At 43.7% G+C, this 24,357-nt stretch overlaps 1 protein-coding gene across 1 annotated transcript in view; it reads right to left on the bottom strand.

The window, feature by feature from the left end:
* The window catches only part of mcf2l2 (MCF.2 cell line derived transforming sequence-like 2), a gene marked incomplete at its 5' end in the record, with an annotated part of 81,278 nt that overhangs the window by 3,313 nt on the left and 53,608 nt on the right, over positions 1-24,357 (bottom strand). Inside the window, 5 exons of the mRNA XM_079739856.1 lie at positions 369-442; positions 10,286-10,401; positions 11,450-11,559; positions 21,283-21,380; positions 21,640-21,694. Coding sequence (XP_079595982.1) covers positions 369-442; positions 10,286-10,401; positions 11,450-11,559; positions 21,283-21,380; positions 21,640-21,694 — 453 coding nt within the window. The remainder of the gene's footprint in view (positions 1-368; positions 443-10,285; positions 10,402-11,449; positions 11,560-21,282; positions 21,381-21,639; positions 21,695-24,357) is intronic.

Below are 24,357 nucleotides of genomic sequence, written 5' to 3'. Positions count from 1 at the left end.
GAAACCCTGCTCAAATACAGCCGACGGCTCAACTCCCCTCCCTCCCCTAACCCCTCTGAGTAACAGAAAAGAGCGGGAATCTGTGGGCTGCAGGGACTACAGGGTGTTGGAAGTCGAGCTAGTTGCTAGCTGCTAGCTGCTCAAAGGGGCTGGGTCGGTAAGGAAAGGGGGGGGGGGGGGGATGTATCAGGAAGGAGTGAAGAGGTGAGCAGGTAAGGAGTGAGTTGCGTCACTGCCATCGAGCCAGGGAGCTGTAAAGCGAGCCGTTGAGAGCGGGGAGGAGGGGGGGGTTAGGAGCAAGGCTGAGGTGCATGGTGAGTGAGTGAGTTTCGCCGGGGGATAGAAACGATGATAATAGCGGGATGGACCTCCTTCCGCTGCCGACTGCAAGATGCTGGCCGGGACCAGCCCCGTCTCCTCTGTTAGTAGCTTCTTGACTAGCCTAGAATGACGTGAAACGCACATTGGATGCCAGGCTTGCCAGGCGTGTGTGTTGTGACGGACAACACACACGCTTCGACCTCATGGTGCGGTTTGCTGCCAACTAAAGGTTGAAATCCCGCAGCCGTTGGTTTGTGGACGCTGATGCTGCTAATGGGCACAATGGTGCGATAGAAAACTGGTTCTTACTCTATTTGACAGTGAACCAGGTAAATAGGCCTTTAATGCAGTATAAGGGCTGCGGCGAATACAGGTGTATCTCATGACATTTATTATTGGCCCTGCCAGGCCTACAGACCGATGATTACCTGAATGAGCTACACCTGTGTTACCCCCACTCTAACACCTCTGTGGTAAAGGCCTATTGGTTTGCTTAGATCATACAAAAGGATCAAGACCTTGGCCCTGATGATCTGTTGTGTTCGTTATGCTGTGTAGACTGATTGTTTGCCCTTGTTTGGCTATATTTCGCCATTGAAGCTTCCAGGGAAGGTTTTTAAAAGGATATCACATGAGGATGTGCCTTAGGTAGGTGCCTTATGTTCCTGTTGTTTGTTCACACATGATGTATCAACACATTCCGTCAATCAGGAGACACATTTGACTGCAAGCAAAGCAGGCTTCTAGTCTTCCAATAGTTTGTTTTAAGTCTAACCTAACCTAAGGAACATCTCAATTTGTTTATCGCTACCCATATGTGTACAGGAGAAAAACATTGCTGATTTGGGGTTATTTCGTTCAAGATTCAGAAAGAATGATTTTCATCATGTTTAGATGGCAGCAAACTCACAGATTATAAGCATAATAAACAAGCACTCACACACACATGTGCACGCACACACACACACACACACACACACACACACACACACACACACACACACACACACACACACACACACACACACACACCATTTTGGTGGTGACAAGAATTAAACATTTTCACAAGATGCATTTTACTGTTAGCAAAAGACATCCATTGCATGGTTTATACAATTGTGATGTATTGCGTGCATTAGAAAACCAAAACATCCAGGTTTTATCAGGGATATTTCAACAAAGCTCAGATTGTTGACAAACATTAGAATAATTTACATCTTGCAGAGTTCTAATTGTGCTTGTTTGACTCACTCAGGAAAAATGCAATGAGCATCTCCTCTGAGGAGGCCAAAATAGACAATATGGTAGCCTATTAACACGTACTGAAAAAAAAAGGTACCAACAATTAGAGGTTAGAGTTTGGGGAGGTGATTTGGGTGAGAAGACATAAACAACGAGCACTAGCATACTTCACAGCTATCCGTCTTTTCATCACCAACAACCAAGCAGAGGAACATCACAGACACAAACACACTGCATTGCACTCTGTCCGACTATAAATGACATCAACTTGTTACATTTTCCTCCCAAAAAGGCATTTGCTATTTTAGATGCAAGATTTAAGGGAATAATCCTCCCTCATTCCTCTCAAGTTGTACATTCAATTTGTCCAAAAAACTGTACTCTAAAAATAATGATATAAAAACAGTAAAAGGAAAAACTCTCAGGAGATGGGATAGAGTGATGAGCATGAGCACTTTGGACAAGATAGGAGATTTTATTTTTTTAAGGCGTCTCAAATATTCATGAGCAGATGAAACAAAGAGTGAAAAAGGAGCAGATTTTAAACTGTTTTTTGGGATGGCTTCTTATCTTCCAGGCAGATCAGTCACTGAAAAAACAGGGCAAGAGAACTCACTTGAAAACCCCCAAAAATAAACTTTTTCCTCTCTCTCTCTCTCTCTCTCTCTCTCTCTCTCTCTCTCTCTCTCTCTCTCTCTCTCTCTCTCTCTCTCTCTCTCTCTCTCTCTCTCTCTCTCTCTCTCTCTCTCTCTCTCTCTCTCTCTCTCTCTCTCTCTCCCTCCCTCTCTCTCTCTCTCTCTGTCTCTCTCTGTCTCTCTCCCTCTCCCTTGCACCCTTGCCGGTCACCATTAATTCAAGCCATTGATTTGTTAACAAGGCAGTATTCACTTTTCAAGGCCGAGGGAGTGGTAATCCGATGGATAGATCAGATGGAGGAAAAGGAGGGGGGATGGAGAGAGAGCAGGAGAGAGGGGAGGAGAGTTCAACTAATCATGGTGTTTCTAAGCACTAGAACCTGGGCGCAGATATGACTGAGAAATAGAAAAAACGTTATGGAAGTACAAAGGGAATTGTGATTTCCTACTTGTATATTCACTGGTTTTCTTAAATTTGAAGTTGGGGCGTAGTGGTGGGGCTGGGGGGTTGCTATTGACCTTAAGTCAATCGTGTTCAAGGTGGGTTAGACACACACACACACACACACACACACACACACACACACACACACACACACACACACACACACACACACACACACACACACACACACACACACACACAACCTCAGTAGCTATATTTGATTCAATTTATTCAATTTGCAGTACAGCTAAAAGTAAGACAGACTCATTAATTATGTAACAATAAGGGTGTAAAACTAAACACCCCTAGAGAATAAAATCTCAGCAACCTTGCCTTTGGTTTTTTTGACCATTAAATGAAATGAATAGCATATTTGATATAAATTTTACATTTTCTTTAGACAACAGGACATATCCCATAGGGATGTAGTCTTGCCCACGTGAGAGAGCAGTTAATAGAATCCACCCATTCAATTGGCTTAAAGGAATAGAAGGAACCAATAGACTGAAATTACGTGAGGTCGCAGATTTAAGTAAATGTTGGATTCCAGTCATCAGTGACTATAACGTTTATAAATGGGTGATATCATGCTTTTCAACTTTACCCTTTGCTTTAGACTGTAATATGACATGTATGTTTACATGTTTTACGTCTGTTAAGCTAAAAAAATCTAACTCCGAGCCAGGGGGAGTTTTCGTACCCACAGAGAACGCCCCTCAAAAAGTGTGTAAAACACCTTGTTTGCGCTCAAACTTTACTTCAGTAATAGTGTGACGACAGACTGCAGTGCAGTGGCCGGTGCTAAAATGCAGAACTCGCGAGTCCAGGCTGCGAGCAAAGCGTTTGATCGATTGCAACAGAGTGGTTGTGCTGACCAATCACAGCAGGCTGGGCTACTCGGGACGGGGGGCTTAAAGATTCATGATACAAAACGGAAAGTTTTTGAAAGATGCTGAAATTGGTTTTGCAGAAATTAACAGTGTGAGAATAATAAGGGGTATCTTAAACATACAGGCATGTAACCCTATTATAGTAGTACCCCCAAATGCAACCCTTACAAACACTAACCCTAAAAAAGCATGATATGGGATCTTTAAGATATCTTAAAATTCAGGCCGCCCACAGTTGTAAAGTCTTGCGAATGAATAATAGCAAAAAGTTGAAATAGGATTTAGCCCAAATGTGTTTTTTTTTCTATCTGTTTTTATTGTATCTGTAACTAGCTTTCAAATGAAAAGTGACAGTAAATACAACGAAACATATAACCTCAAGCTGTGATAATCGGGGTCCGAGCAAAGTTAAAAGTCAAGAACTAATGGAAGATATATAAATATAACATATAATTGTCATATTTAAGGAAATCCGGATCCACTTATAAACCTGAACTGCAGCCTCATTCACATGGTCAAAATGTCTATCGATAAGCACAGAACATCCAGAAAACTGAAAGCACACATTTCTCAAGTGAATTAAGGGCTTTCTTCAAAGCATACACCTGAAAAATCTTTGAAATTCTGGGGAAATTAAACATTTGTAGTCAAGAACACTAACGGAAGAAATATAAATATGACAGAGTTATTTATGAAGGAAAAACGGTTAACGAAGAAGTTCCCCTTAATGCCATACTGTGTCTTGGCAGACCGATTCTTGGAAACTAATGAGCCGGAATGTTGATTGCCTGATGAATTTCAGGTGCTGTTCAATGTTGTGTTTCTTAAATGAGTGGCAATGACAGAATGTCATGTTCAGCTTGTTCATATTGCTCTAATCAGGATTCGAACTCTCAACCTAAGGTTCACCAGTACACAGTATCGTGAAAATGTCGATTGATAAGCACACAACATCAAGAAAACTCCAAGCACACATTTCACAAGATAATTAAGGACTTTCTTAAAAGAGTACAGATCTGATAATTTGCACTGTTAATGGTATCCACCTAATGATAGCCGTATGGTAGTATACAATAACAAAATGGTAATATAGGCAAAATGGGTTGAGACTGTGGACGATTGGCTTTTCTATGAAATTGCGGGAAAAGTAAACATTTTTAGAGCAGAAGACCAGGGTGAAAAAGATCTGATTTCAGAGATTAATATGATGAAAGAATTTTGAGTCCAGGATTTTTTAAAAGTGCCCCCTTTGGGTGCAGTACCACAATTCGGGTTTATGGGTAGTGGGGGGCATTTGTATCCACCTAATAATAGTCGTATGTTTTTTATACAATAACAAAATGGATATAGAAAAGAAATAGGCTAACTGCTCCAACTTTATTGGCCAATATTTCTCAAATGGAACTAAATAAAACAAATTCTGTTCGATGATTCTTGTGAGGCTTGGTCTAAAGATTTTATGTGACGATTTTGGTGATATTTTGAAAATTTTTGTAGCCTGTGAATCTTTTTATCATGTTTGGCTTTAATATGAAATTGTGGGACAAGTAAAATTTTTTAGGGCATAAGACCCAGGGTTTTATAGATACATCTGACTCTAGAGATTAATATTATAAAATAATTTTGAGTCCAGGGCCCCGATTCCCGAAAGCATCGTTAGCATAAGTGGCTTGTGAAGTGCGTCGTATGAGCATCGTACAGTTTTCACACCGTTTCCCGAAACCATCGTTGGTGACGAACGTCGTGAAAACGCTCGTAGCTAACGAGGACTCCAGGGGTACTCGTAGGATGCTAAGAGCATCGTTAGCCTACTATAGCCTCATTGGCGTCACCAGCGGACATTCCGTGTATTGGATGTGTTATATTAAAACAAATCCAATACCTCTGAATGTCCAGCTGGGGCAATTTCGCAACCAAAAACAGTGGTTACTATCGATATATTACTCAAGAAAGATAAAGATAGAGACATGTTAGAAGTCAACAACATAATTTATTGCATAGATTTAAAACTCCAAAAATACATGCGCAGCCGAAATGTAACGATCAAACGCCACGTCACAAGGCATATAATAAAATCAAATGATTCCATTTCGCTTGTGTGGGAGGTCGCTTTCGTGCTGCACCTGCTGTCTCTCTCTGATTTTAATTCAACCATCGTGGTTAAAATGTCCTCATGTTGATCAATGGCAGAAGACATAGGCTACTGTAGACATGAATCATGCTGAGACCAGCGGGTGTCGGAGAATTTCTGCAGGCATTTTTTGTTGCGATTGTTTGCATTAAGCACTGTAGGCGCTTCGGTGAGGCTGTGATGAAGTTGACTATTTATTGGACCGTGTCTCGACAGTAACGAAAATCCCTGACCATAGTTAATCACGTTTGTAGTCTACACTCAGATGTGAACTCATAATTGCATGCGGGTGTCTTCATTCATAAAAAAATTAAAACATTCAGGAGTTTGCAATAATACAAATTATTCTAAAGAGGTCTAGACGCAGACCCGCCTTCTCCAGTGAACCAAGAAAGCCTTGACGAACGGGGGATTTGACCCCCTCGGTTTTACACAGGAAACTTGAGATAAGAAGGTGAAATCGCCGGGCATGCCAAGCTGCGACCAAACCGGCTTGGCAGTGTATAAAGACCTAGGCTATAGCCTACATCATCCGGCCCAACAATATGGGCAGATCTAGACCAAGCTCTCCTAATCGGGTCAGCAATAGCCGTGTGTCAATGCCTAGCCTCTGCGTTTGAATGATAATGAATGAATGGAACGTTGCATTTTTAATGTCTACAAATATTCTAGACTAGAGAGTGCGCGCCATTCAATGAAACCGGAATCTAGATAATGATTCTGATTGACTAGATAAAGTCGGCTCTCTTTGCTGCGCAAAGCATGTTTCAGAAATCAGCACATTAAGATAAATGCAGCTATTTTTGATTTTTGTAATATGGAAATATTTCAGGGGCGAAAATGCCTTGAAATAATGTACGCACAGGGCATTCAGGATTAGGACTGATATTGGCCTAGGCCTAATCAATTGTGTTTTAAATTCTTTAGCATTCATATTATTGCAGTCTATTCTTTTCGTAGGTTACTCTGCTGTTGGCCTTGATGGGGAGATATTTAAACGCTTTTTAACCTCATTTTCCTGCGGCATTCCTGCGTCTCTCCCTCCTACGGAGCCCATTTCAGCACCGTGTCAGTAGACAGTTACAATCCTACGAACGTCGTGAGTGCAGTGAATGCGCGTTCATGTTGTGAGGAGTTTCGGGAAACGCTCCAAAGAAATTAACGATGGATCGCAAGATCCATCGTGAGAATTATCGTACGAGCGTGGATCCATCGTTATCGGGAAACGGGGCCCAGGTCAATCTGGTGAGGAGAAATAAGGCTAATTCATGATTTTTTACAATAGCGCCACCTTTGGGTGCAGTACCAGAAATTTGGGTTTATGGGTAGTGAGGGTTATTGGTAACCATACCTGAAAATTTCAAGAGTTTTGGACTTACGGTATAGGCTGCAGTATGACTTCTACAGAATTTGAGGGGGAAAAAAAACGTTACAGAAACAATAGGGGGCCAAGCAGCTTCGCAGCTCGGACCTCTAATTAAAGAAACAAGTGATGCTGGAAAAAAAAGAGTATGGAGTCAATTTAGTGCCAATATTTTTTTATGTGAAAACATAAATTGTGCATTCGTAGGTTAAGATTTGTGAACAGCAAATCATCAATTAACAACTGTATCCACAAATGCACAGACAATGCTGTCTCTTGCGACTGTGAAATCTTTGTTGTGGTTACGGATCTGCGTTTGTGCATTTGTCGATCTGATCTTATGGATACGAATAAACTGCTGTGGAGACACCAATGTTTATGGCACTATTTCTAATCAATGGTCTAATCAATCGGAGACATTCTAATCAATGGCCAACATTTGTATGGCAAGCGACGTCGCATTTTTCAAGAGGCAGTTAGGAACAACCGCAGCAGTGACCTGCATGGGGTTGTCCCTGAGATCGTGAGCTGCGTGCTTGGTTTGAAATGGTTTGACTTAACATTGTGTGTACGTATATGTATGTACATGTGTGTTTGGTCATTCTGCGCTATATGAACTGTTTCAATGTCTTTTAACAGCTTTGTCCTCTTAACAATACAAATGGAAGATGGTTTTCCACTTTTTCCATCCACAATTCAAATCAAGCAGGACCACTAATTCACCCACTTGTGCAATGGACCAATCACATGTTGATTCTAGCCCGGGGAACCACGTACACTACGAATCACACGCTGTGCCCTCAAAACAAAAGATGTGGAAACCATTTATAGAGCACATTTATCTTCGTATTCTTTAAACTCTACCTCCTAATTCAATTGGCCAATATTGGTGCCAGGTAGTGGTTGCTAATCCTTCAATGGATTACATTTTTGGATTATTTAATTTAGTATTTTTATTTATATACTGTATTTTTTTTAAAACAAAGAAACATGGAAATAAATATGGCCATGTGCTGAAACTGAGCTATTAATCAAAATAATAAGTAAATCGCACCATGCATGAAGAAAAACGTTCTCTAAATATCCCTTGGGCGCACACAAAAAGCAAGCACACACCCTTTGTGTACAGAGCTAGAGCAGCTGTATAACTGTTTAACATTTCTTGTGAGTGTGTCTTCTAGAAAAATCGCATTGCATTATGTTCCGATAACTATCAGAGCGTTCAGCTCTGGAGCGCTCAGCTCTGGAGCATTCAGCTCTGGAGCATCCATGACATTAGGTTCTCTTTGAAATTTCAACATGTCCCAATCTCTGTCCCTTTGATGGCACCGACGCCCGTGTTTTCATCCTCTGAGCAAATGACCCGTGAATCTCCAACATTTTTACGCCAATCCAAAGAGGACGGTGCAAAGGGCTTGTGCAGTTTGAAAATAAAAAAAACAAATCCCAATGCGGGGCTTGGGGGTAGTGGCTTGAGCAGTTTACTGGAGACATTTCAAGTGTCTTACGTAGCTCACTTAAGATCAGCTGTAAACGTCAACATGTGCACTTGCTGTTGTTCTCCCTGGAGGCAGTTTTTAATTCCTTTCAATGGGAACGTGTATATTTTGCTCCATTTGCTTTTACACTTCATCAGTTTTTTTTTGGAGCGTGTGTGTAACATTGTGTAACATTCCGTGAAATTAATAACACTATATAGGGAGGCATAATGAGACAAACAGCATGTCTTAATGGACGACTCAATCAAAAATAAAAATACTTTAGCTAGATAAGATTCCACAGATCTCATCTAACCAAACTTTGTAAGTTCACAACAGGCTGTGGAAAACCACAGACAAAATACAACATGAAATCAATGGCACTCCCTCTAATGAACAAAGGTGAGGCCAACTCACAACCAATTGAATGGATTCCTCTGGATATCTGAGGTGTATTCATTATCATGTTTTATTTGACAAGATATTTTCTTTGTTACAAGCTGTCCCTGAGCAAGACACCTTACCCTGTTGTCTTGCATGGTTGACAACGCCGTCTGTGTGTCAATGTGTGTGTGAATGGCTGGATGTTACATAATATTTTCAGGCGCTTTGAGTGATGGTTAGAAAAACGTTACATAAATGCAATCCATATACTATTCACTTACCATTACCATAGCATTATCATTCCATGAGTTTTTCTGAATAAAAAACAAATGGTATTCTAGGAATATCATGGACAGAAAGGTAAAAACTACCACTTCATGTTAGTTATACTAGCTGTAGCAAAACAAACCACATTGTGTAAGAATATATTACAGCAAATTGCTACGTTTGTTGAAACAACAGCGTTTCCTTTAATCTATTGAAGAGGATGATGGCCTCTGCAGATATAACCTGTGTTAGCTTAAAAATGAATGAGAACACTACTAAAAAGTAGAATGTCCAAAGATGGTGTTCCCCTTGACCCTAAACTATCAGTAAAATAAAAGTTCCACCGATTTGAAAAAACCATACAATACCAAGTAAAAATCAGAGTATATTCCCAGTGTATTCAGAGGCTACATTCTTTTTCACTTTTTTAAATAAGGTGTGTATAAATCTATTTATATTGGTCTAAAAACTAATGACCTGAATCCTCTAAAACAAAGCTGGAATAAATCACTACACGCAGTTGATACGAAGCCAAGTGTGGCCCTGGCATGAGAGAAAGGGAAGGACATTAATAATACATGTGTTCAGCTGGGAGTGCTTGGCCAAAAATATGCTATTCCCCTGGGACACTCGGAACCCAGATAGGTAGCAGCGCCGCAAATGGGCCGTGAAACGGGGGGACTTAAACTGTACTTATTAACCGTATTGAGGGCATGTGTAACAAATTAAACACCTAATGCGTCCTGACCTCAAAGTAAGTCTCGGCGCATAAACATAGCGCTGTTATTATTTTTAAATTGCTCAAATGGGATGGGGATGTGATGTTCTCATGGAAGGCAATAAGTAACACCGTTCCTTTTCTCGTTCCCTCCGCGGGAACACAGCGGCAAGCTCAGAGATCGCACCTCGTGTGTCCCCCCCCCCCCCACCTCTTGGAACACAATGTAGTTAAACGGAAAGGTGTGAGATTGTTTGTTTCCAAATCCCCCGGCCTATGTAGGGAGAGGGAGGAGGGGGCGAGGCGAGGAGCGGTGAGGTGCGGGTTTGCGGATGTCCAGGCCGAGGCAGTGGGTGAGGGGTGGGACAAAAGCTGATTGGACGAGCGGCTCAACCAATAGGGCGGACTCACCAGTGTCCGTTCTCCGCCTCCTCGAGGAACTGCACCATGTCACCCGACTCCAGGGAGAGGTCCTTGGCGGCACACGACTCGTAGGTCAGCTGCACCCGGAAACGCACGCTGTCGCTCTACCAGAGGGAGAGAGATAAACAGACTTGTTTACTCATACGGACATTGTGTGTGTGTGTGTGTGTGTGTGTGTGTGTGTGTGTGTGTGTGTGTGTGTGTGTGTGTGTGTGTGTGTGTGTGTGTGTGTGTGTGTGTGTGTGTGGGGTAATTTTGTGGACATATAAGATCCAGCTTATCCCCGCTCAGCATGCGCTGCTGTGCATGGTGTCAAAGAGGAGAAGTGTGTGTGTGTTTTTTGAACTTCTGAGTACATGGATGTGTGCTTGGATGGTGTGTTTGTGTGCGTGCATGTGTATGTGAGAGCGTTTGCATGCATGCGTGTGTGTCTGGAGATGTTCTTGAAATGAACACCTCAACACATTTTTCCCCTGTGCTATGATTCTGAGCTCTCTCCCATGTGAGGATTATGACAGAGCTTGACACCGTCAAGAGCGCCTGCAGAGGTTTAATCCTTTCTCTCTCTCTCTTTGCCGCTCTCTCTCTCTCTGTCGCGCTCTCTCTCTCTCTGTCGCTCTCTTTCTGTCGCTCCCTCTCTCTCTTTCTCTCTGCATTTCTCCCTGTCGCGCTCTCTCTCTCTTCCTGTCTCCGTCTCTGTCTCTGTGTTACTCCCTGTCTCTCTCTCTCTCTTTCTCTATGTATATCTATATATATTTATCGCCCAGTGTGTCTCTCCGTCTGTCTCTCTCTCTCTCTCTCATCTGTGATCATTTGTTTCCTAAATGTCAAGTCGTCATCATGAGACTCTAATGAGACGTGGCAACAGGAAGTAATTAAGCAATAAAGGCTTCCTCTCTTTGAGTGGGGCAGAGCGAGAGAGGGGAAAAAAAGTAGGGAGAGGGATGAGAGCGGAATTAAAATGAAAAACAGATTAGTGAAGGATGTGAGGAGTGCACTTGAGGGAAGGCGAGCGATAGACGAACACGGCAGAACAGAGGGGAAGCAGATGGACGATTCATCCCCGTCCACCAGACGCTCTCGGCGACAGGCAGAGGAAGGCAGAGACGAAAAAAAATAAAAAATACCTGGAACAAATGAACGGGCACCTACATTTTTGTTGCTGCCTTCCTCTTCGGAGGAATTGGACAGCTCCTCGGCGCTGGAGGGGATGGGCTCGAAGTCCTCGTTGTCCGTGGACCGAAGGCACTTCTGGTTCCAGCCTAAGGGGACACACACGGAAAACACACGCCGTGGTGAGCTGCCAGGCAGGCACACGCACGCATGCACACACACACCGCCTGCAGGCACCGCCGCCGCCCCCTAAGCCTCCATCGGCGTCTCCCGGTGGTAGATGGGACTGCCTGTTTGTGATCGTTTTAAGGCTTGATTATGGTTCCACGTGGACGCAACGCAAGGGGGTTTACGGACCCATTACGTCCTTGCGGACCCTCCTTGCGTCCATCGCAAGGGCCTGACGTGCGGCACAAAAATTGTAACCTTTAGTCGAGGTGACGCATTAGCAAGGGCTGTGATTGGTCCGCTCACTAAAACCCGAAGCAGAACCAACACAGGTTCACGACTGCGTCGAAGCGTCTGCTTGGTCGTTGGGTCGGCGTGGAACCATCACTGAGCCTTTAGGTGTGCTGCAGCTAGTGTATCACACGTTATCATACGGGCGGACTAATGACTAGGTGACCTCATCTGATGTCACCTTTACCGGCATTTACCTGGACCGAGCCTAGACAGCAAATTGCTGTCATTGAAGGAAAAATCATGTGTGCATAGTGGTAAGGCACAGTTCATATACACAATTGAACACAATTGAATCTGGATGCAAACATAACCAATGGATCTATTTTTGAGATTTCATTGCAGTGCAAACCATAAAGAATATGGAGAAAATGAAAGACGAGCTGCAAAAAACATTTGTCAAGGCAAAATGATGGACAAAGGACAATGCCAACCCTTCAGCAACCTAAAAACACAATTAAAAAAACGATAACAATAACCCCTCAAAGCGAACAGCGCACAAGGACAAAGGGAAAGAAATGATGGGAGAAAAACTGCCAAACAGCGTTGAACAACACAAAATAAAGGGCCAGGACCAGACAAGCCCTTCAGCAACTTAAGAACACCCCAATTAAAAACAATGAAGCTATCTCTAAAAACGAACAATGGAGGAAAATAAAGGGCTGAACAATGGCAAAGGAGACTGGAGACGGTGATGGGCAGATACACACGGCGTCGTGGGCGGAGGCCTCTCTCGTGCGAGGCCCTGTTACCTGGCTGGGAGGTGGACCTGGGCACCGGGACGGTGTGGCAGTGCGACTTGGTGTCGGCGCCGATGACGCTCTGACGCTTCCTGATGACGCCAATAGTGCCACGCAGTGTGTCTGTGAGAGAAGCCAACACGCCTGTTTATACCATCGGCCCCGCTTAGTCATCTCCGTGGCAAAACGGTCGAATCGCCCGCCCGCGGCAGCGGCTCCACCCAAACAATGAATCACGCTCGACTTGGGGTGTCAATGAATAAGTACAAAAACGAAAATAGACGCACGAAACGGAACCGCTTCATTATGGTTCATTTGGACACAGCAAAAACAAACAAGGAAGCCACTTCATTGTCGTCACATAACAGCCACCAAACCAAATCGATGAAATAGGCTCAATTCTCATGCAACGACTTCACCGGGAGCTGACAAGGATGCAGGTAAACAGTCCTAAGACACACACTGATATACAGGTCCGAAACAACAACAGGCACGGGTGCATTCAAAGTGTTCAAGCAAACAACGATAATCAGGCTCATTGCAGATAAACAGGCTACATTCATGTGAGATAAACACGCACGTGCACACACAGAGACATCGAAAGGTGGAGACTTCCATTGATAAACAGATCGATTTCTTTCGACACAATCAGGCAAAAATGAAAAAAACTAAACTAAACCACAACAAGGACGGAAGTGGCCAGCAGCATGCATTGAGCTGGCGCCTCTGGCAGGCAGCTGTACCTTCGTAACCAAACGGGGTGGGATCGCTCTTTATCTCATGTCTCTTGTTCTTTATGCCAGCTGAGAGCGGACCTGCACAAGGGATTAAGGAGTTTCAGAGGTTGATACAGATGTTGGATTAGATTAGTCAGTATATAAAGCCACAATGTGCACGGTGCACAAAGAAATACATGCGGTACAACATTGTCGTGTTTGTGATATTGCCGCAAAAAATATTTATTGGTAGAGAAGGATCTGCATGGTCAAAGTAACAATTATCCAAGACAGGAAAAAAATGCTAAATTAAATCGACTCCAACTAAGTGTTATCTCGTCTAGTCTCAAATGGTATTGATTATTACTAAATTTGCTCCTTAAAGGAGAGAAGATGCCAGATCACAATTTGATGAGCTACAGCTCTGCACCTCTCAAATCAACGAGAAAGAGGGTTGACCAGTAAGATCCATTGTGTTCAAAACTCTCCTCTTGTTGTTGGGAGTTATTAAAATCTGCTTATCTTTTATCACATTCGATACAGAGAGAAGGGGAAAATGATAATGGAAGACTTCAAGAAAATATGCTTTTTTATGTATATTATATATTTATTTCCTATGGTGCCACCCACCACCTTTGTTTAAAATGAACTTTACATCTACACTCCTGATGCAAATTGGACTTATTGCAGTTGTGCCTGCTTTGAATGTCATCCCCACGTTCTAAATGTCATCGTATCAAAATCCCTATTTTCTAAACTCATTTCTATTGAACAGAAAACGTAAGTATATTATTTTCTTTTTCAGTGTCGGTTTCGCGATGGAGCCTTGATATGCCTTATATGCATTTCATTTTTAGGAGATGAAGGCAATGGTGGAACTGTTCTGAGAAAGCAGCGTTGGATTTGTAAGATGCTGGATTGACATCATCTTCCGTATAGTCCTCATCAAAAATTGCTGGGACAATATGGCCATGGCGTCTTACATCACATTAAAGGTCATGGAAAGATCCAGAACATTTCCCTAGTAGGTGACCTGGGAGTAACTGCGGAAAAAATAACCTCAAGCAAACAGTTTCAGGGGCGACCATAAGGAATAAGAGCAAAGAAACAGATATAGATCTTTCCATCGACAGACAGAGAGAGAGTGAGAGAGAGAGCGAGAGCGAGAGAGACAGAGAGAGGGAGAGAGAGAGAGACTCAGAGAGAGGGAGAAAATTAGCGCAAGAGAGTTAGAGTGCAAGAGAGAAGGAGATAGAGAGAGAACAACAGGGAGAGATGGAGAAAAAGAGAGATAAAGCGAACCAGAGAAAGCGAGGGAGAGAGAGAAAGAGAGAGTCAGAGAGTCAGAGAGTGAGAGCAGGCGAGCAAGTGGGGGAGAATGAGAGATAGTGAGAGATAGTGAGAGCGAGGAAGAGAGAGAGAAAGAGAGGGAGTGAGAGAGACGGAGGGAAATAGAGTTAGAGCAAGAGAGGTAGAAATAGAGAGAGAGAGGGAGAGAGCAAGGAGAAGCGAGAGAGCGAGAGAAAGATGTGAACAACTTGAAGGGTCGATGAAAGGTATACCTTTCGTGCGTCGAGCGGCAAAGGAGGAGGAGGTGGAGGAGCAAGAGGAGGCGAGAGAGGAGGCGAGGGAGAAGCGGCGAGGGGCTTCCATTTCCTTGGAGGCGGGCTCTATAGCATGGCGAGGGGGGCGGGGGTTCGAAGCCAGACAGACAGACAGACAGACAGAGGGACGGTGGGGGGGATACGACAGCACATAAACAGAGGGAGAGACCACATTAGCAGAAACAGAGGCAGACAATATTGTCATGAGAGAGTGTCGTTAGAGGGAGAGAGAAATCATGGGGAAAGTGAAGTGCAGACAAAAGTGACCCCAGAATAGAGGAAAAAGTTGAGACAGGCGACGATCATCACAGGGGAGGAAGGGAGCGACAAAAGCAAAAAAAGGTGTCTGACACAGAAGAGATGGAATGATGGAGCAACAGAGGAAAATAAATAGGATGAAGCAGAGCAGAGTGGGGGAGGCCAGGCGTGGGCCGTGTGACAGAGCCAAGAGACACGCTACGGTCAGGGCAGGACGAGGAACAAGACAGATCTCATTATCAACCTCTCCCAAGCCATCCTGTTGCACACGTCAATGTGAACACACTCACACACACACACACACCCACCAAGGACAATGCTCTACATACACACACACACAAAATGCAATACAATACTCTACACACACACATACACACACACACTAAAGACTATACTCTATATACACACACACACACACACGCCCACCAAGGACAATGCTCTACACACACACACACACACACACACACACACACACACACACACCCACCCACCCACCAGCATTCTCACAAAGACAATTAGCCACAGGGAAAGCTGGTCATCTTATGTGTGCCCCAAGTGACAGGGTGTGCGGAAACTAATTAATAACCATGAAAAGAGTATTCTAAGACGCATGCATGATGTCATAGTTGTTGTGTTGTATTACCTTCGTGCTCAAGCCCCCTATAGTAAGCAGTGTAAGCGACTATAGTGGGGGTTTATGTGTGAGCGGTGGCTGGCCCTAAAGATAGTAGCAGGTAGTACTGTGATGACATATTGAGTGTGACAGAGTGATGCTTGGCACACGGCGCCACTACACATAATGGGTTTGTCTTTTCTTTCCCATTATGTTCCTAAGCAACTATGTATGTCCGCTTCTGCATGCGCGTGTGTGCATGTACGCGTGTGTACGCGTTTGCGCATGTGTGTGTGTATGTCTGTGTGTTCTACGGGAGTAATGCACAGCAAATAGACGAGACGGGAGTGAGGGCCACATGATGAAGACGGATGGAAGACAAAGTGAGAGGAGCGGCATGTCTCTCCCTAAATCATTACAGCGGTTTGCTTCCTTCCTCCCGTCCTCGCTCAGAGTTCCCCTCGAGTCTTGTCTGCGGGTGGCACGTCTTATTTTTCCTCTCCTCCCTATCCGTCTATCCATCCCCTTAGCGTTACGCTCACCTGTACTCATCGCTTACCGATCGGCGCCGCATTAGGAAGTAACGTAACGGTCGGGTCGGGTAATGGCTCCACCTTTAACCAAATACTCTGTCATCTATGCTTACTTCCATGGGGGTCATGTTGACGCACTTTCCGACCTTCATCCAAACATCACAGGAAAATTCCCTTTTCATTCATGGGGGTGGTAGGGAAGGCGGGGAGGGGGGTTGAACGCTTCTCTGGAAGCACCACCTGCGTTCGGTTGGATCTGAGCACAGAGTGAGGCTAAAATGCCTCCTCGTGAAATGCAAATCTCGGGTGGCGCCTTGTAGCTTTCTGAGCAGCTTAATGCACTCGCTACATTTAAGTAAGGTGAGACCTGGGAATCAAGGTGTCCGCATACAAAAAAATGCATTTCAATTCTCTCTCTAAATGTCAAGACGGTGGGACTATTAGAGAGCTGGCATTCTGAACGTGAACGTCTCTCTCTCTCTCTCTCTCTCTCTCTCTCTCTCTCTCTCTCTCTCTCTCTCTCCTATATCTTATTTTGTGCCGGTTCTCTCCTCTCGCCTCTGTAGCCATGGTTTCCCTTTTCCTTTGTCTTGCCCTCATGTCAGAAATAAAATGTTAAGGACAAAAAAAAGGTTTTGGCACCATTACGATGGGCGGGGGGGGGGGGGGTCATAGAGCAAATATCTGCGGTGCGTAGATAATGCGGGCTCCAGGGCGAGGAGGCGAAAGGAGAACAGAAGGGCCGTCACAGGTGTGGCAGACGGCCAGTTGTCACGGAAGCACACAAGATGCACTGTAACTTGAAAACCAACCGCCTTTATAAAATCAGGAAGAAAGGTTTGCATTGAACAACAAAGACAATCACTATCCCGTGAAGTGTTTTGCATTCATAACAAAATGCCTTTATAGTAGAGTGTCATTATTCATTGCTTATCGTGTGTCAATCTGTAAGCCAAAGTGTTCCGTTTTTAATGAATAAACACTATTAAAAATAACCTGACAGAGGCTGGAGCCAATTACAACTGTGGAACTCTTTGAGTTATTAGTATCAGGCTTTTACCCCGGTTTCACTGATATTGGTAAGGGTTTGGTTTTGTTTATGGCCGTGGAATAGGACCATTAACTGTGTGACTGATAACCAAATGATGCCACTGAATGACATTGAACACAATGATAAAGGTTTGTTGAAGATTAGACGGTAGATTCAAATAATGAAGTTGACAGCGACGAGGAGTCCACGGCAGATTTAGGGATTGAGACATTTAACAATACCACGAAGATGATCAACAAAGATGGCATCAGAATAAGGATCTGTTGATGATAAGGGTGATGATGATGATGATTCAAACCACGAGGAAGAGGAGAGGTGCAATAGTCATAAGGCAAGACAACGGTGATGAGAACATGATGGATAATAACAACAATAGTCATATTGGCGGCGGACAGAGATACAGACAAACACATGAATCCACAACGAGCACAAGCAGGAGAACGTAAGCGTCGGCCAGTCTTTACCTGCGGGAAGGGACCTCCTATTGGCCAACCCTTGCAAAGTGAAGCGCTTCCTAGCATTTGCAGCACCCGATTGGCTGGCCGAAGCATCGGCTAAGATAAATAGGCGAGAAAGAGGAAGGGGGGGGGGGAAGAGAGAGCGAGAGAGAGAGAGAGAGAGAGTGAGTGAGTATGGGAAAGAGAAAAAGAGGAAGAGAGAGTGAGTGAGGTACAGAGAGAGGGAGAGGGAGGGAGAAGGAGGGTTGTTAGTATGAAAGAGTCAAGGTGAAATCAAAACAAGGAACGGGTTAACTGAAAGCAGCCCACTGAAAAGCAACTTAATGCAGCTGTGGTTCAAGTTCATCTTGAGGCAAAAGGGAGGCAAACGAAATCGGCTCGGTTCAGAGTGTGACAAGTTCCGTCCTCTTTCCCTTTTGAAAAGGCTGCTCGCTCGCTCTGCGCATGCCGTCGAGTGTCCACCACGGTGGACGATTGCTTTAACCGCCAACGGCTTTGGGTGGCGAGGTGCAATCAAACAGATCAACAGAACATCCCGTATTTTACCCATCCATTTAGCCCTCGGCCCTGGGGGGCAAGGACACATGTGTCACATACATGTGCACACGGACACACACATGTACGCGCACACACACACACACACACACACACACACACGCAGACACACATGCAGGCACGCGCACACACACACACACACACACGTACACTAGTGAAAAAAACAGTTTGCACACACACACACACACACACACACACAAAACAATGGGCAATTATAGCTCTCCGATAAGCCTAACCTACAGGTGTTTGGAATTACGTGACTTCAGAGAGACTTTAGAATTTTTATGGAAGAAGAGCAGAGTCTTGACTTGAACCTTGAACCTGTTCATGTAACTCCCCTTGCTTTAAAACACACTCTTCATGTTGTATCAGAGCGGCTACGGGATCAAGAGGACAAAAGGACATGAATGATAATATACTTTATATGTTGGTACTTCAAAACCAAGAACATATGCAAATCATACACCTTAGAAAACAAGTATATATATATATATATATATATATATATATATATATATATATATATATATATGTGTGTGTGTGTGTGTGTGTGTGTGTGTGTGTGTGTGTGTGTGTGTGTGTGTGTGTGTGTGTGTGTAAATTCATGACTCAAGGAGGTGCAGACATGCACGCAGGCTGTCCCCGGTGGTGTTGCTCATCAGGATTGTTCAGCATACCTTAGACAACATAAATCAAAACCCACAGACCAATTCATAACAGACAGACCCAGGGCTTCTTTTACGGTACTGTGCTTTTGTTTGTTATGTTCAAATTCCCCCCCCCCCACCCCGTTCAGCTTTATAGAGTCATAACTTCAGAAGTCAGAATGCTCGCCCCAAGAAGAGAAAACACACAGAACAAGACACAGCCGAAGACAAACACCAGTGTGGAGACCTGAAGGCAATGTGTTGGTGAGTGATCAAAACGGTTTGTATTGCGCGCGTTTAGCGGGGATGATGTAGAATTGAAAAACAAAGCCCTCCCCTGTGGCAGTATTGGCCTCTTCTTTTTTTTCAGATTTTGCTTCGTGCCATCAGTGTTATTGTGTGAGTGAAACAGTTAATGAAGCAGTGGGGAGAGTCAGGCTGAGTGCTACTTATCAAAGTGGGCCGTGTTGAAAAAGAGCGAGGAGATGTGGAGGATAGCGCAACACAGCTCAGAAGACCTTTTTTTTTAGATGTGCCATTTCTGATATTTGCCATTCTCTTTTTATTTTTGTTTTTTAGGATAAAATTGGATCTTAAAAATAATGCAGTTATATGAAGCTCTCGATTTTTGATAGACCATCAAGTATGCAGTCAAGCATTAAAAATGTCTGCTTGAACCAACCGCATACACCCACAGATGGTGTCAAAACAACACCTATTGGATCAGCTGAGAAGTAATGTGACATCAGGGAAATTAGCGTGTGTGTGCGCGTGTGTTTGTGTGTGTGTGTGCATGTCTGTGTGTGTGTACGTGCACTTGAGTTTGTGACTTATTAGCAGTAATCAGTGTGTGTGTGTGTGTGTGTGTGTGTGTGTGTGTGTGTGTGTGTGTGTGTGTGTGTGTGTGTGTGTTCAAGCACATGTCTCAGTGTGCACTAAGTGCTGTGTCACATCATCACGGGATCAAGCTGAGCCTAAATTGGAGCAGCCAAATAAACCCCCCCACACTTCTTGACTTGACAGGAACAACATCTCCACCTAGCACACAGCCCCCGAGGGTGGAGAGTCAGGGTGAGAAGTACGCACGCGGTGAAACCAGAGAGAGAGAGAGAGAGAGAGAGAGAGAGAGAGAGAGAAAGAGAGAGAAAGAGCGAGAGAGAGAGAGAGAGAGAGAGAGAGAGAGATGAAGAAAAAGAGAGAGAAAGAGAGCCAGAGAGAAACAAAGAGAGAGCAAGGGAGGTGGAGGGAGAGCCAGAGAGAGAGAGAGAGGGAAGGAGAGAGAGTGAGAGAGAGAGCAAGAGGAGAGTAAGAGAGAGAGAGAGAGAGAGAGAGAGAGAGAGAGAGAGAGAAGGCATGGAGAGAGAGAGAGAGAGAGAGAGAGAGGGGGAGAGAGAGAGAGAAAGAGAGAAAGAAAGAGAGAGAGAGAGAGAAAAAATTAGCGAATACCTTCATCTTGGAAAATATGAAAAGAGTTGGGACACCAGACGTGTCTTTTGAGGTAAGTCAAGATAGATGAAGACAATGAAAGATGGTGAGGGGGGGGGCGACTGACATTGGCAGTTGGCTTTGGGTGTGACAGGTGACAAAGGGTGCATTAGCATTGCGTCACATGACAAACTAAGTTCTGATGATGTTAAGACATCAGCCAGTTCAGAGACTCATTCAGGCGAAGGAAAGTCAACTTTCTTTGGCGATGGTTGAGCTCGATCTTCAGCCAGGGTTGAGCGTGAGGATGTGAAAGTGCAGGAGTAATCCTTTGACATGAATGCTGGCTGATGTTTTCTGCAATAACAACTGGATTTTATGTTCAACTGGTTTTCACCCTTAATACACAAATCACATACTCCTCCAAGCAGCAGTTTTGAAAAGCCCTCAAACGGTATACAACTTGCATCCGTCGAATACGGACGGATATGGTCCCGGTTTAGTTTGGTTTAAATCTACCAGCATGATATAAATATCTAAGTGTGACCCATTGTGAAGCGTCAGCCTCAAACAAGTTGCCTCACTAAGCACATCATGGCTACGTTGTGGACATAATCTCCATATGAAAGGCTATGGAGTGGCCATCCGATGGTCAACGTACTGCATTTGCCTTTCTTTTGCTTTTTTTTTGCTTCCTGCTATTAGCCCCTCCAATACGTCACAGAGCAGCCTTGAACATCCAACATCGAGACATGTGTCATCACAACACTGTGAGTTGTGAATCAACCCCAATGAATTATAGTTCACCCTCACCTCGTTTCTGTCTCATGTTAGGGCTGGGGTTGTTCCTCCTGAAGCCCGACTCTGGACTCGACGAATCAGACTGTCGCAGTGTCACCTTTCGCATGTTCCTATTGGAGCATACAGTCAGCATATTGTCAGCATCTTCCAATGAAAAACAGGTACAACCAGGTGCTGAGCCGGATTCACACATTTTTGTCCAGCCTCATCTACATGTACTGCCGGGTTAATCATTTAGACATATTTGGGCTTGGCAGACAAGGAAGTGAGTAAAGTTATAAAAAACTAAAAAAACTAAAAGGCAACTTTCACTTGTGAACTCAAGAGCTTTTGCCAACTCTTTGTCCGAGCAGTAGTAATGGAATTCACCTCATGGGGGCGCTGTAGATGTTATCCGGGATTTTCTGGTGAAGCTGGCTGGCTTCTGTAAACATAAATAAAAACTTTGTTGTCACTTTCAATTTTTTATCTCTGGAAATGTTTATCAACTATCAAGTGCTAAACCCCAGCCCACTATAGCCGGGAAATTGAACCATTAAGCAAGTGTTGTTTAAAGTAAAAATGTATAGCTGTCAAGAAGGAGCCTATTTATTTTTAAAAGTAAGCAGGTGGTAAATTACTCTAGAAATCTTTATCTTCCAAGGATAATTGCATTCTAAAATCGAAAAAGATATTATATTTAGGACAATGTATGAAATTTCCTTTTTCTTATTGGTTCCTTTTAAAGCATAATGATGATCGCGCCATGCTAGCTATAGTGTAGTTATATTGCATAACCAGCCATCACAAGGACGGTGCACTGGCTGGACAGTTTGACTGTATGATTATTCGGTTACTGTTACTACCACAGCTTTAAAATTAACTATTTGTTGGTTATGAAGCCACAATATAGGACATCAGTCCCTATCTTATCTCTTGGGGTTGGGCACTGCTAACACAGTATTGCATGGCATGGGAGAAGGGTCTGATAAATGACTGAAGTAGAGCCACCCAAAATAATCTGTGGACGAGACGTTTTATCATTTTTTTCCCAAGCATAGCTCGCACAAGCCAAACACCAATTGGTTTCCTGAAGGATCTTGCTTGTCACTTCCTGTTCTTAGGAGCCAATTCAAATATTGCAGGGTTGCAAGCTCAGCATGGAGTAACCTGACATGTCCCGTACCAGCGTACAGACCTGCTTGTGTATGTATCAGCATATCCAAGGCAGGTTGTGCGGTTGCTGCCTTATTGACGTTGTGCGTTACGCATTTGTGAGGGATACCTTGACATTTATGACAAGGTCATCCCTGCCTCACAGAATGATGGAACTGATTCGGTCTCTCAAATGTATAGATCTTAAAGGGGAATTTCTCTGAGCAGTTAAAAAATTTCATAATAACTGTCCCCAGCCTTATAGTAGCGATACATTGAATAATTGCGTTCTCAACGTTCTCTGCCTCTTTTTACGAAAAACTCACTTTGATTCAACTAATCATCAATCAGGTGTCACTTGTTTACAGTAATTAGAGGGAACACCTGGAAAAATAATGGATTAATGAACATTCCCTCTGTGAGAAGATGACATGAAACAACACAGCTGCTGTGAGGAAGTGACTTTGAACAACACATACCTATCGGAAATGTTCCTGGAAATGAGTTTTGCTAAATCAAAGTATCTACTAATAAGTTGTGCTGTACAATATGTTCCTTCTTTTATATTATAATACTTCCGCGTATCAACATATTCCCTGATTCTATGGAGCCCAATATAGCAGGAATTGGCCTTTAATATAGGCGTACACTTAAATTCAAATCTCATATTTTGGTGGGCAGTCGCATCTTGTGGTTGCAGTCGAACAGCATCAATGTGGAGGAGGTAGGGACGAGCATGTAGTCAGTTTCAACCCCCTTTAACCAAACCATAAAACAATGGGATCAGACCATCAATCTATCCGCCACAACCATATAACACTCATTTTATTCACCCTGCAGTGGCTTGTCGTCCATCCTTCTCTTCACACACCAATGCATCCATAGACACCCGCCCCTCAATCTTTTAAGAAACAAATCAACCCTCAAACTCCGCCTCCACCTCGATCTGCCCCCCCAACACACACACACTGGCCAAATGAAGGAGCCATAAGCGGCCCTACGTTTTTTTTTTACAAAACACACTTAAAACCTTCACACATTCATCTTCTTTGCCCATTTATTTCGGGGCAAGGTTAGGTGTCGGGCTGGAGCCTTATCCTTGGCGATTGTGGGCGTCAGAGGGGCAACCCGATTCGTTTATAATGTTTAGCCCATGGTTTGCTTTTCAGTGAGGTGAGATCTGTGCTAAAGATGGGGTCCCTCTATTACTCCATGGAAGTTGCGCTCTTTCCGCGTTTCCTGTTCGCACAACCCAAGTTGTTTTAACCTTTTGAAGAAAACTATTTTAAGATGTTAACCCTTAACCCCTCGCTCCATATCCAACGCAGTGGCCCACAGGCCTTTACCACAGAATAATAATAGGGGTGAAACCAGGTGTAGCTCATTAAGTTAATAATAGATCTCTAGGCATGCCAGTGCTCATAATTAACATCATGCGATACACCTGTGTTAGCCCCTACGATTACACCTTTTTAATAAATGTGTATCGGCCTCTTATCACTTGAATCGATTCATATGGAAGAAACTAAGGCCTTTTAAAATGGACTTCACGTTGGAACTTGAGGCGAATTGCGCCTACAGTGCTATCATGTCATTTTAAATGCTTAATACTTCCTCTCCATTGAACTGCCCTGCAGGCCCGCCGCTCCCTATACGCAGAGTACGCAGAGTGCGTAGGGCACCAAGTACCTGGGGGGGGGCACCAAAAATTATGGTTTGTAAAAAAAATTAAAAATATATATTACATTATTGAATTAAAAAATATATAAATGAGTTATGAAGAGGCCCACCGTTGTTTTTTCTTAATTGTATAACCTATCACTCAATTACAGCAAATGAGATGTTTTTACCTAATATATGAAAAAAACAGCCAGCAGCAGCCCTGCTGCCCTGTCGTAGGTATTCTGTCTGTGCTTCTCTTTCTCCTGTCTGTCTGTCTCTTCTGGACATGAT

This window comes from Pollachius pollachius (genome assembly GCF_949987615.1).
Source record: "Pollachius pollachius genome assembly, chromosome: 7".
NCBI lineage: Eukaryota > Metazoa > Chordata > Actinopteri > Gadiformes > Gadidae > Pollachius > Pollachius pollachius.
The sequence above is the reverse complement of the archived record's forward strand: the minus strand, read 5'-3'. Positions and strand labels throughout refer to the sequence as shown.